Raw genomic sequence first — 14,117 nt, 5'->3', positions numbered from 1 at the left:
ATGTAGCACAACCTGGTTTTTCCAGAGGGTCCTTCTGCCTCCACCTCCTGAATAGCTGGTGTTACAAGGGAGAGGCACCATGCTTAGCTTCCATTTCACTATCAAAGAGCCAGATGCCTGAAAAGATGCATTGGAATCTTATTCCTCTTTTTTTTTCTGGTACCATCTGCCATTAGTTGCAGGCTTGATTCTGTCTCACCATTGTAGCTGGCCCCCCCCTCCCCCGACCCCAGCCCTTCAGAGGACTGAAGCCATCTGCTGCAGGACCAGCTCTGTCAGGAGAGCTCTCAGACACCCCTGCCCCCTTTCCCCAGCCATTTAGTTGTGTTAAACACCTGTTTATCCTGATATGTCTCCAGCACCCACCCGCCACCAAGTGACCCGTTCTCACTGGACACAAGACATCTTTCAGGTCTCAGATGCAATGTTACTCCAGACTCAGTTTACCCACAATAACCACTGAACAGGCTTGTGTTGCCAATACATAAATTGAGCCCTTCCCTCGCCAGAAACCCAGAGGATAGCTAAGCCTGACTAAAGGGCCGGAGCCCGGCGTTTCCCACAGAAGTGTGGGCCTCAAGAAGACCATCTACTTCCCACTTTGGAGGGAGCACTTCTTGAGAGGCAACTTGGCTGAATGCCTACAGGTCCCACCAGAGCCATATAAATGCCTTGAATATGGAACGTGTGGGGCTCTGCAGAACTACTGTCCTTGTGAGCAGGCAGGGCCATAGGCCAGGACCAAGGTAAGCCAGCCAGCAGCCAGTGCCTTCACAGGCTCCCAACATACATACGATCAGCCAACCATAAAGACCCCAATGGTCTAGGAAAGGGAAGATTGAAATGTTAAGCCCTTGGGAAACAATGGGCACCCTGCTTAGAAATCATTATTGTGTTCTTGTTGTAGTTTGTTTTGTTTTTCAAAACAGGGTTTCTCTGTGTAGCCCTGGCTGTCCTGGACTCACTTTGTAGACCAGGCTGCTCTCAAACTCACAGCGATCCGCCTGCCTCTGCTTCCCGAGTGCCCGGCTCATGTGTATGTTCTTTATGTTTTTTGTTTTTTTAAAGTAGCAATGAAAATAAGTCTATGGTTGGGGTCACCACAACAAGAGGAACTGTGTTAAAGGGCCGCAGCATTAGGAAGGTTGAGACCCACTGCCGGGGTAGGGTGCCTGTTTTCACCCTCTCTACTCTGCTGAGATGTGAGTGGATCTGCAGAGAAGCTTCTGGAGCCTCTTGTGGAGAGCTGTGTAAGAGCAAGCAAGGCTGTTCTTTGACAACAGCAGAGAGTCACAGTTAGAAAACCCTGGACATGCCGGGCCGTGGTGGCGCATACCTTTAATTCCAGCACTCGGGAGGCAGAGGCGGACAGATTGCTATGAGTTTGAGGCCAGCCTGGTCTACAAAGTGAGTCTAGGACAGCAAAGGCCACACAGAGAAACCCTGTCTCAAAAACCCAACAAAACAAAACGGAAAACCCTGGACAGCAGCGACAGTTGCTCTCTTGTCATTGCCCTGACTGGCCCATGAACTCCAGGGTCTTCACTTGTGCCTCTCAGCCTGAGCTCAGCCACCACGCATCCATCTTCTCACATCTTGACAGCTGCATCCCAATGTGTATGTCCTGTGTGAGCTCGTGCATCCCACATGTGTGTAACAGCCCATAGAAGCCAGAGGAAAGCATTAGGTCCCCTAGGAGTGGAGTTGTGCACAAAGCTCGTCCTTTGCAAGAGTAGTAAGCGCTTTTAACTCCGCCCACGAGCCACCTATCTAGCCTACTTAGCTTTAAAAACAAACAGAGACTGGAGGAAGCCCTGCTTGGCCTAGAACTCACCATGTAGACCAGTCTGGCCTCAGACTCACCATTTCTTTTTTTCTTTTTTTTTTTTTTTTTAATAATTTATTTAATTTTAATTTATGTGTGTTGGTGTGAGGGTGTCAGATCTTGGAGTTAGAGACAGTTGTGAGCTGCCATGTGGGTGCTGGGAATTGAACCCGGGTCCTTTGGAAGAGCAGGCAGTGCTCTTAACCACTGAGCCATCTCTCCAGCCCAACTCACCATTTCACAAGGAGGACTTTCCCTGACTAAGCCTACTAGATGAGACAGGCTCGGGACCCATGTTTTCAGAAGACTCTGCACTAGAGAAGTGAGCACGCTATGGGAGACGGGACAAAGTAGGAGTGAGTGCGGCGGCGGCAGCTCCCTGGCTCTCACTTCAGCATGCCTTTCACTGACTTGATATGACGAGGACTCGCCAGGAGGTCAGGGTCTGTTGGACTGGACTCTCATGTGATCTCTCTCCTTTCGCAGCCTCCCAGGATCCTCTGCTTCCTGTTGTCCTCACAGACCTAAGAAACCAAAATGGCAGCTGCCAGGCTCCTGCCACTGCCAGCAGGACCCCCTCAGGTGAGTTGAGTGGTCCTAAAGGTTTATTCAGTGGCTTAACCGAAATTGCTGCAGTCTTCCTGAGCCCAAGTGAGTAGCACTACATCTCTTTTTGGTTTTGTGAGACAGAGTTTCTCTGCATAGCCTTGGCTGTCCTAGACTTGCTTTGTAGACCAGGCTGGCCTCGAACTCATAGCGAGCCACCTCCCTCTGTCTCCGAGTGCTGGGATTAAAGGCGTGCGCCACCACGCCCGGCTATACATCTCTTAACTCTATCACTTCTTCCTATTGATCTCACATGACTCTAAGGGGTCCCCCCACCAATCTCCCATGTCACGTGGTATACTGCCTGACATGTGCCATTACTCAGAACCCTGTCATTCTAGGCCAAGGTGACCTTCGAGGACGTGGCCGTTCTGCTTTCTCAGGAGGAGTGGGCCCGCTTGGGCCCTGCTCAGCGGGGCCTCTACAGAAATGTGATGATGGAGACCTACGGGAATGTGGTCTCCCTGGGTAAGGCTCCATCTGTGTATCTTTGTGTGCTGGACTCATGTGGGGGTTTCTCAGGGGAGGAGGGGGGTCACTGGGCAGACTGATCCTGAGGCTTGCTTATCTCCAAGTGTTCAGCTCCAACAGAATGTAAGTCTTGCTCCTTTCTACATGGCTGCATGTAACATGGTAAGGGAGCATCTCAGTGCATATTGTATAACCCAGGGGGCTCCCCTCCTCGTGAATAGGACTTCCGGGATCCAAGCCTGTCGTGATCTCCCAGCTGGAGCGAGGAGAAGACCCATGGGTCCTGGATGGGCAGGGAAGTGAGCTGAGCCAGGGCCTGGGGAGCGACCACTCAGGTGAGCATAAGGAGAACTGGACCTGTTTTCACTGAAGGCTTTAACCTGCTTCAGACTGAGCCACTGATGGAAGAAACTTCCGCCAGTCTGGAGAAGTTGCTGTCATCCTTCCTATGACAGAATGTCCACAGACTAGGAGGTACTGGGCAGGCAGTAGCCCATAGAACGAAGTGTAGGGGGCCGGGTGGTGGTGGACGCACTCTTTTAATCCCAGCACCTGGGAGGCAGAGGCAGGCAGATCAATGTGAGTTCGAGGCCAGCCTGGTCTACAAAGTGAGTCCAGGACAGGCAGGGCTGTTATACAGAGAAACACTGTCTCCAAAAACAAAAACAAAACAAAACAAGTTACTTGGGAAAAATTATTACCTTATAAACAGGGAAGATGTGGCGACTGTATTTACAGTGGCATTAAATGAAGTATCTCTGGTGGCAGCTGACAACAGAGTCTCGAGGAAACCACAGCCAACCTGCCCTCCCTGGATGCGCCCCTCAAAGTGGGAAGGGGTAACATAGCAACACTATACCGGCTGATTGCTTCAGGGGTTCAGTGGGGCCATTTTCCTCTCGAGAATGATCTCTCCTTAGGCCAGGTGGTGGTGGCACAGGCCTTTAGTGCCAGCACTTGGCAGACAGGGCAGGAGCATCTCTGTGAGTTCTAAGCCAGCCTGGTCTACAGATTGAGATTCAGGACTACACAGAGAAACCCTATCTCCAAAACAACAACAACAACAACAACAAAACCCAGAAAAACAAAACCACTATCCCAAAATAAAAATACTTTAAGAAGTCAGCATTGTAGCATAAGAAAGAAAGGTATGATCATCTCAATTATTGAAAAGACATTGCTGGACTGAAAAGATGGCTCAGTGGTTGAGAGCACTGGCTGCTCTTCCAGAGGTCCTGAGTTCAACTCCCAGCAACCACATGGTGGCTCACAACCATCTATAATGTGATCTGATGCCAACTTTTGCCCTTTTGACAAGAAGGGGTCAGGCAGGTGTTTGTCCTGCCCACTTCAAACCTGATTCTAAGGAACACTTGGTCACAGTCGCCCCTGGGAAGGCCCATGGAGAAGAGCCTTGGCATCCGAGGCTCGCAGGAAATCCCCATCTTGCTTCCTTGCCTCTTCCTCCCATCTTAACTTTGGCTACCAAGGGCCTTAGCTCTGTTGGATTTGAGAAAAGGGAATCTTACAGATACTCTGATTTTTTTTTCCAATTTGGAGAACATAAGTGGGGGCGCTGGAGAGATGGCCCAGCAGTTAAAAGCACCATCTGCTCTTCCAGAGGTCCTGAGTTCAACTCCCAGCAACCACATGGTGGCTCATAACCATCTATGCTGGGATCTGACGCCCTCTTCTAGAGAACATAAGTGAGTTTGTATCCAGCTTTCTACCTCCTAAGGAAAACAAATTCACATGTGATGGACAATAATAGAATACTAATATTTTACACAATATGTAAGAAAGGCAGAGCTATCCCAGATTCTCAGATAACATGGTGGGTGCAGATGCATGTCGATGCAGACACATGCTATGTTGGGATTTGTACTTCTTGGTTTTGGTGCGTAAGCATGTCAGTTGGACTAACAGGTAGCTGCTGGTGGGGTAGGCTGGTGATGTGAACAAGGACTTAGATGCTGGTGTAGCAGAGGAAGATAATTTTTTTTTTTTTTTGGTTTTTCGAGACAGGGTTTCTCTGGGTAGCCTTGGTTGTCCTGGACTCACTTTGTAGAGCAGGCTGGCCTCGAACTTACAGAGATCCGTCTGCTTCTGCCTCCAGAGTGCTGGGATTAAAGACATGTGCCACCACGCCTGGCGGACGATGAAGAATTACAAGAGAGATTTCCCCAGTCCCATAGAGGTCTGGTGAACTCCAGGGATATCCCTGAGCAACAACTGAGTGTAGGGGGAAAGTTGTCTGGTGGGGCGAGCCTCCTTGTTAGGTTTTCAAGGAGACCCAATACATAGCAAATTCTGAACCGATACACAATAAAGCTTCTAGGTTAGGGGTGTGTGGAGTGAAATCTGCACTCACCACCACATGCAGTATTCTGGGTTCAGCCACAAGCACCACAACAAAAGATGACTTAAAACCTAAAGCTTCTGGAGCGGGGCGTGGTGGCACATGCCTTTAGTCCCAGCACTTAGGAGGCAGAGGCAGGTGGATTTCTATGAGTTCTAGGCCAGCCTGGTCTACAAAGTGGGTCCAGGATAGTCAAGACTACACAGAGAAACCCTGTCTTGAAAAGCAAAAATAGAAGAAAAGGAAGAAGAAGAAGAAAAAGAAGAAGAAGAAGAAGAAGAAGAAGAAGAAGAAGAAGAAGGAGAGGTAAAGGCCTGCCACAGCCTCCATATTGGGGGCCACTACATGGCACTCCTGCTCCCGAGTTGTTTGCTATACTAATATTTAGAAGGGAACAGAACAAGCATAAACTCTAATGCCATTCTTGCCTGTGATCCCGGCCTCTGAGTCAGAGCTCACTAAATCTGTACTTTGCCCCAAAGTTGTTGGTCTCAGTGGTACTTGCCAGAGACCCTTATATGTCCTTCAGCAATCTGGAGTTTTGAGATGGCTCAGTGGAGAAAGGTACTTGGCAATACAAGCCTGGCAACCTGAGTTAAACCCCCAGCGCACACACACACAAAAGTTGAAAAGAGAAAGCTATGTCCAAAAAGTTGTCCTCACAAGCACACAGTGGCATGTATCCACCTCGAGGTTCCAGAAAGGCTTACTGTCTACACTGCTACTCTCACGAGCTTGTCTCCAACCTAAATGTGACACCAATTACCATCATCTGTCTCTTAAGTCCCCCCCCCCACCCCCCTCCTACACAGTGCATTGTCCACACTGAAGTGTCTTCCACCCACCAAGGGGACCGCCAGCATCACACCACGGAGGAAGCCATTGGCCCCGGATAGCATCCACTGACCTGCACAAAGGCTTCAGGCTTCCCCTGACAGCCCAGAGCCAGCTTCACTGCTCATGCGCTGTTGCCTTCGAAACTTGGTCATGATAACTCCAGGGAGAACAGTAGGATGTGTTTCCACCAGTATGTGCATTCTGCCCAGGGCAGATAAGCTGATGGCTCCCCTTCATCCCACTATTAGTTTTGACTTGTTGAAAGATGTTCCTGGAGCCGGGCGCGGTGGTGGACACCTTTAATCCCAGCACTCGGGAGGCAGAGGAAGGCATATCCCTGAGTTCAAGGCCAGCCTGGTCTACAAAGCAAGGAAAGGAAGAAAGAAAGAGAGAGAGAGAAAGAAAAAAGTTCCCTTTGGCTCTCACATCAGAGACTGTGCAGCAAAACCAGCTTTTGGATTGCACTGTGCAGTTTTGTGTAGTATTTACCTTTTGTTGTTTTTATTCTGGTTTGGGTTATAGTTTTTTTTGTTTGTTTGTTTTAATTTTTTTACCATGTATACAGTGTTCTGCCTGCATATACACCTGCAGGCCAGAAGAGGGCATCACATCACATTATAGATGAGATTATGAGCCACCGTGTGATTGTCAGGAATTGAACTCAGGACCTCTGGAAGAGCAGCCAGTGCTCTTAACCACTGAGCCATCTCTCCAGCTCCCATTATAGTTTTTTTAAAAGCAGCCCTGTAGATAGCCCAGACTGGCACAGGGTTCACAGTCTTCCCGCCTCGTTCTCTCAAGTGCTGGGATTCCCGGCATGTACCCCCCACCACGCCAAGCAGTGTTAGCCTTTTCACTTTGTATTTGTTGTTTCAGAAAGCAAAGCCAAGGAAGAGAACGAAAACCCAGACTTGAGCGAGCAACCACTAACCTCAGATGAAGTAGCAGCGCTTCTGGCAGCAGCACCGCTGAGGAAGGCTGACGACGAACACTACAAAACAGAGCAGAACTTCTGCCCGAGTCCAAACCCCGTTGGCCCGGAGAATGCCCAGGTCTCGAACCGTAGTGCACCACTTGCTCGACCCCAGGCGGCTCCCAGTGGAGAGAGACCCTATATGTGCATCGAGTGTGGCAAATGCTTTGGTCGGAGCTCACATCTCCTTCAGCATCAGCGAATACACACCGGCGAGAAGCCCTATGTCTGCCATGTGTGTGGGAAGGCCTTCAGCCAGAGTTCCGTCCTTAGTAAGCACAGGCGGATCCACACAGGCGAAAAGCCCTATGAGTGTAATGAATGTGGGAAAGCCTTCCGCGTGAGCTCGGACCTCGCCCAGCACCACAAGATCCACACGGGAGAGAAGCCTCACGAATGTCTGGAGTGTGGGAAGGCGTTCACACAGCTCTCACACCTCATCCAGCACCAGCGGATCCACACGGGGGAGAGACCGTACGTGTGTCCCTTGTGCGGGAAAGCCTTCAACCACAGCACCGTCCTGCGGAGCCACCAGCGAGTGCACACCGGGGAGAAGCCGCACGGGTGCAGTGAGTGTGGCAAGACATTCAGTGTCAAGAGAACCCTGCTGCAGCACCAGCGCGTGCACACCGGGGAGAAACCCTACACGTGCAGCGAGTGTGGCAAGGCCTTCAGTGACCGCTCCGTGCTCATACAGCACCACAACGTGCACACCGGGGAGAAGCCGTACGAGTGCAGCGAGTGTGGCAAGACCTTCAGCCACCGCTCCACCCTGATGAACCACGAGCGCATCCACACCGAGGAGAAACCCTACGCGTGCTATGAGTGCGGGAAGGCCTTCGTCCAGCACTCGCACCTCATCCAGCACCAGAGAGTCCACACTGGAGAGAAACCCTACGTGTGCGGCGAGTGTGGGCACGCTTTCAGTGCACGCAGGTCTCTGATCCAGCACGAGAGAATCCACACAGGCGAGAAGCCCTTCCAGTGCACCGAGTGCGGCAAAGCTTTCAGCCTGAAGGCAACCCTCATCGTGCACCTGAGGACCCACACGGGCGAGAAACCGTACGAGTGCAACAGCTGCGGCAAGGCCTTCAGCCAGTACTCAGTGCTCATCCAGCACCAGAGGATCCACACCGGAGAGAAACCCTACGAGTGCGGGGAGTGCGGGCGCGCCTTCAATCAGCACGGGCACCTGATCCAGCATCAGAAAGTCCACCGGAAGCTGTGATGCGCGCCTGGCAGGAGCCCATGCTTAGAGCATGCACGAGACTAAAAACAGCGGGGGAGTCCCATTAAGACCTTGCTTTGTTGACTCAGCCTCATAACTCCATGTCCCTCCTGGGGAAAAACATCCAGCAAGTGTTAAATTTATTTTCCTCAACATCTTGAAGCTATATTGGAGAGTAATCCTCCAGTCGTGGATCTTGGTAAAAGATAGCTATCCTCCTCCCTCGGTTTATTTGACATGAATTAGTTTATTGAGGCAACTGAAAAGTTAAGGCATAGGGTCTATGGACATTTCAAATGAAATTCCTTTTCTTAGCTTCGTGACTTTCCTAAATGCACCTGCTCATTCTAATATTGTACTTAAATTTAGAGTGTTGGACTATTTTCGGTATTCCTTTAAAACACTTATGTGCTATGTGAATATAGTGCTTTTTAAAAAAAGATTCCTGGGCCAGGGAATGGCTCAGTGGCTAAAGCCTGAGAGCCTGAGCTTGCTTTCTAGAACCCATACGAGAACCTCCCTCCGGCTTCCAAGCACATAAGTGTGTGATGTGCACACACAAAGAAAATAAAAATCAGTATTTTAAAATATTTTGTTTTGTTTTTCGAGACAGTTTCTTTGTAGCCTTGGCTGTCATGGACTCGCTTTGTAGACCAGGTTGGTGTCAAACTCAGTGATCCACCTGCCTCTGCCTCCTGAGTGCTGGGATTTTAAGCGTGTGCCACCACACCCAGCCTTTAAAATACTCTTATCAAATATTCTGGAATGGCCGGGCATGGTGGCACAGGCCTTTAATCCTAGCACTCAAGAGGCAAAGGCAGGGGCTCACTGTGAGTTCAAGGCCAGCTTGGTATACAAAGTGAGTCCAGGACAGCCAAAGGTATACAAAGAAACTGTCTTGAAGCACCTCCATGCCCCCCAAAAAACCCCACTAAACTAATTCTTCAACCCCAGCAGACCCATATTGATTGTTCCAGCAAACCAAAGAATTTTCCCCCCTAGGCAGGGTTTCTCTGTGTAGCCTTGGCTGTCAAGGCTGGCCTCAAATTTAGGAGATGCTCCTGCCTCTGCCTCATGTAGCCACCATGCCCTGCTCATTTAAAATTTCTTAAAACCCAGCTCTCTCCTGATGCCTCAGCTGCCTGTCCCTGCCCTACCTAACAGCTGACCCACCAGTCACGACAAATGATAAGTCATGTCAGGCAAGGTCTACAGCAATCTTACTGAGGACTTGCGAAACATCAGAGTAGTATTGTGAGAAACAGAGCCCTCAAACTCAAGACAGTGCTCAGAGGACTGGTGACAAATTCACCACTTATCAAATCGTAGTAATTCCTTTTTAAGCCACAAAGGTGCACACCCATAGCCCGAGCAAATGGCTGCATGATCTACAAGGGGTTGTTTTTCCAAGACAGGGTTCTGTGTAGCCCAGGCTGGCCTCAAACTCAGAGATCCACCTGCCTCTGCCTTGTGAATGCTGGGAATAAAGGCGTGCCCACTGCTGGGCTGAAAAGGGGTTTCCTGTTGGCCTCTTCTGGAGCAATTCCTCCCTCATGACCAAGAACAAAACTTCATCTGCCCCCAAAGCAGAAAAGCGATGGCAGCCACACATAGTGTTTCCCCCAGTACCCTCCTTTGGTAAATACCTGTAATCTAGGGCAACCTGTGGATACAAACCAGGAATAACAGCCTGCTTAGAGCCAGTGGGTCACTAGGGGCAGGTAAAGTTCAGAGTAAGAGGAACAGAGACAAGGGATACAGGCCAGGACGGGCTGGGCAGAGGCTGTCACCTAGCAACACAGCCTCATCAGTTAGGGTGACCAGTCTCCAGCTAGCCTCTCCAGAAGACCCACCCCACGAGGAGTAAAAAAAAAAATCTGCTGCCCTAGTACACTTGCCAGGTGAAGGACCTTACTTAAGACATTAGTGGTTCCTGTGGGGCAGGATTACACCAACTTTAAAGCATATTTGCTCTTTTAAATGAGTTTTAAAATGAAAACTTCGCCGGGCGTGGCGGCGCACGCCTTTAATCCCAGCACTCGGGAGGCAGAGGCAGGCGGATCGCTGTGAGTTCGAGGCCAGCCTGGTCTACAAAGTGAGTCCAGGATGGCCAAGGCTACACAGAGAAACCCTGTCTTGAAATAAACAAAAAACAAAACAAAAAAAGAAAACTTCAAAACCAAACTGCCTGTCTTCCTTCCCACTGAGGCCAGTCTGTCCTAACTTGTGGTTTCTGCGCATGGTCCCTAACTTTGGAGAGGTACACCTCAAACCACTATTCCTGGACTGCCAACAGGCTTGAGACCTGGTTCTCAGGCAGTCTGTGGCCTGTAGCTTTAAGTATGATAAGCATCCATCCCTTATCCAAAGTGTCAGCAATCCCACTGCACTTGGGATTGTAGGGCGAGCAGACATCCACCTCCAGCTATAGCTGGTCACTACTGGCATAACAAAGGGTGGGAAGGAGTGAGGCCACACTGGATGTCTCACACTGGTGCCCAAGACAGCAACTCATACCTGTAATTACAAGTCTGACAACTGCGAGCCTGAGGGGGCAGCTTGGCGCAGAGGGATGGAGTGATTACCAATTCCAGTAACTGTGGTCCACATGTCAGCACCCCATGTTACAAAACTGAGCTACCTGGCTGGGCCTGACAATTCCAGCACTCAGTCAGATCTCTGAAAGTTCAAGACCAGCTTGGTCTTGAGTTCCTACGTAAAGACCTGGTCTCAAAAAAATAGAGCCACCCACTCAAATTCCAGGCCCAGGCCATCGTGTTCTCGAGTTCACTCCAGGATGAACACTCACACTGCGCATTCCTCCATCTCTCACTTCCCACTAACAAGGAGCTCTGCGGCAGGGACCCCTGCCCTCCCCCTAAGAAAGGAGGCTCACACAGCCTGTTAGCCAAAGGACATACTTTATTAGCTCCTGAGCTCTAGTTCTCCTTCTCCTGTACAGTTTTGGTTCCACGTAGTCGCCCAGTCCGGCGGGCAGCAATGAGACCCACTTTCCGCCCAGCAGGAGCATCCCTCCGGATGGTGGAGGGTTTGCCGATGTGCTGGTGGTTACCACCTCCAAAGGGATGTTCCACAGGCTGTGGAGAGAGAATGAGAGTGGGATGAAGGAAATCTCACCTACCTGCGGCCTAGGAGCTCCCTGCTGCAGATCCTCCCAGCACAGGGACAAGCAGCACCCCACTCCTTGGTTACTTACATTCATGGCCACACCCCGTACACGTGGCCAGCAGTTCCTCTTTGCCTTGTACTTGTGGTAGGCCCGACCAGCCTTCAAGATAGGCTTGTCAATTCTGCCTCCACCGGCCACAACACCTGCAAGGGGGGAAAAAAAAAAAAAAAGAGAGCGAGAGAGAGAGATACCTCTGAGATATGCATCACAAGGCGCTCCTGCCACAATTGTCCCCAACTAGTGCTATGCCAGGAATATACACATCATGAAGACTATTTCCAGCCTCAATGAAACCTACCAGCTAAGAGTACCTCACCACCAAGTCCCACAGAGGAAACCCCTTACACCCCGCGACCTGACATTTCCATGACAGGTCAGGCAAGGCCTATTGACTGCATTGGCAAAATGTTGACTCAGCCCAAGTTCCCAGGGCTGAGTCCCCAATAGTCAGTGCCTGAGATTCAGGACAGGCCCTTCAACCTCTGAAGACACCTCCCACACAAATAGCAAACACAGGGAGATTAGCACACCGTAAGATGTTACCAAGTAACAAACCAAGAGACTCTGACTCTCGTCTGCTTTCACGGATTCGAACATCTTTTAGAAGGGACCAACACTGGCCCTATCTTCTCTAAAAAGAACTAGACTCAGGTGCAGGATCCAAGTCCTAGGTTACAGCAAACAAAAGTTCCAAGTGGCTTGGTCTCTTTTAAACCCTTATTTTACCTAAGTCTATACGCATTTGTGCAGTGCCCACAGAGATCAGAAAAACAGCATCAGATCCTCCCCCCCCCCCGGGGGGGGGGCTCTGTAGCTAACACTTGTGAGCTGGCAAAGAACCTGGGTGCTCTGCAAAAGCAATCAGTGCTTTTAATCGGTTATCAGTGCTTTTAATCGGTTACCTATCTTGACAGTTCATAAACGGACCACCCAGTCCTCAGGGCTCCACCACTCTGCGGCACTCACCGACGACAGCCCTGTTGGCCGAGGAAATGACCTTCTTGGACCCCGAGGGCAGCTTCACTCGGGTCTTCTTGGTTTCTGGGTTGTGGGAGATGACTGTGGCGTAGTTCCCGGAGGCTCGTGCCAGCTTGCCCCTGTCCCCGGGCTTTTCCTCCAGACAACACACGATCGTACCCTCAGGCATGGTGCCCACGGGCAAAACGTTGCCGATATTCAACTGGGCTGCCGAGAGAAGCGACAAGGCGACTTAGGAAGGCCAAAAGCAACGCTCGAACCCACCCCGCTGCCACCCCGCAAAGCTCGGCCAAGATCGGGTCCGATCCCCGCCTTGAAGCTCACCCTTCTTGCCGCAGTACACGAACTGCCCAGTGTGGATCCCCTCCGCGGCGATGAACAGCTCCGTCCGCTTCTTAAACCGGTAGGGATCACGAAAGACCACTTTCGCGAGGGGAGCGCCGCGCCCAGGATCATGGATGATGTCCTACGGGGTGAGGGCAGCTAGCATGACTCTAAGGTCTCCTCCAGACGCCCCCGTTTGCTCCCGCCTGCTCGGCCCCCCGCCAAACGCCTCGCACCTTCACGATGCCCTTGATGTAGCCGTGCCGCTCGGCGAAGTCCACAGCACGGAGGCGCGCGGCGCCCTTACGGTGCTTCACGTGCGCGCGGAACACAGAGCCGGCGCCTTTCCTCTGTCCTCGGATCACACGGCCCATGGCGGCGAAATCTGGAAACGGTCCGCGTTCAGCGACCAAATACACCAGCGTCCCTGCCAGCCCCCAAGGCCGAAGGCGCCTCCATCCCTCCCTCCCGGTCCGGGATGAGTGGACCAGGCTGCACGACAGACCACCGAGCAGCCCATGGTGGTGGATGGCGGGGGATAACTTCAAAGCCCACAGCAACTCAAACACAACCTACCTGCCGGTGAGCACGGCCGAAAGAGGAAATACGCGGCGCCAAGCAGCCTTATCTTCCGGGGCGGGGCCACAACCCCGCCTCTTCCTTGGCCCGATGCCTGTCGGGTCTTGTAGTCAAATGCCCCGTGTTTCTACGGATTTGCGGCATGGAGGTTTGTACCTAGGAGCCCTGGGTGGAGGCGGACTCTGAAGAAAACGACTCACGAATTCTTACGAGGGGCAGGTGGGCGGTGGAGGAGGCTTCAAGAGGTGGAAGGATTCGTCCAGGACCACGCAGAAGCCGAGATTCCGAGCTGGGCGGAGGCAGGGGATTCCACATAAGTTGAGGGGCTCCAGGTAGTGGCTCCGAGGTAGTAGGAAGGAGACTAGATGTGCAGACACAGGAAACCTAGTGCTTTGTGCTACTACTAGATTAGGATTTGCAGGCCAGGCGGTGGCGATGCACGTCTTTAATGCCAGTACTGGGACAGCTAAGGTAGGTGGAGTTCCAGGCCAGCCTGGTCTAGAGAACATGTTCCAGTACAGCCAGGGCTACAAAGAACACCATCTCAGAAAACAAAATAAAATGACGAGCCGGGCGGTGGTGGCGCACGCCTTTAATCCCAGCACTCGAGAGACAGAGGCAGGCGGATCGCTGTAAATTCGAGGCCAGCCTGGTCTACAAAGTTAGTCCAGGACAGCCAAGGCTACACAGAGAGACCTTGTCTCAAACAAACAAACAAACAAAAAGGCTGGCAGAGAGCAACTGGGA

The 14,117-nt window shown here is 51.4% G+C and overlaps 2 protein-coding genes across 2 annotated transcripts; one reads left to right on the top strand and one right to left on the bottom strand.

Moving 5' to 3' along the window:
• Positions 1-2,362: 2,362 nt before the first annotated feature.
• On the top strand, positions 2,363-8,330 carry LOC127200987 (zinc finger protein 250). Its single transcript, XM_051159351.1, has 4 exons — positions 2,363-2,407; positions 2,773-2,899; positions 3,124-3,237; positions 6,975-8,330. Exons 1-4 carry the CDS (start codon positions 2,363-2,365, stop codon positions 8,297-8,299), a joined length of 1,611 nt encoding a protein of 536 aa, XP_051015308.1. The 3' UTR covers positions 8,300-8,330.
• Positions 8,331-11,182: 2,852 nt separating this feature from the next.
• On the bottom strand, positions 11,183-13,202 carry Rpl8 (ribosomal protein L8). Its single transcript, XM_051159852.1, has 5 exons — positions 13,028-13,202; positions 12,792-12,933; positions 12,456-12,674; positions 11,517-11,632; positions 11,183-11,397 (listed from the first exon to the last, which is right to left on the bottom strand). Exons 1-5 carry the CDS (start codon positions 13,163-13,165, stop codon positions 11,239-11,241), a joined length of 774 nt encoding a protein of 257 aa, XP_051015809.1. The 5' UTR covers positions 13,166-13,202; the 3' UTR covers positions 11,183-11,238.
• Between the last annotated feature and the right edge of the window lie 915 nt (positions 13,203-14,117).

This window comes from Acomys russatus, chromosome 17 (genome assembly GCF_903995435.1).
Source record: "Acomys russatus chromosome 17, mAcoRus1.1, whole genome shotgun sequence".
NCBI lineage: Eukaryota > Metazoa > Chordata > Mammalia > Rodentia > Muridae > Acomys > Acomys russatus.
This window is presented reverse-complemented; position numbering and strand designations above follow the sequence as displayed.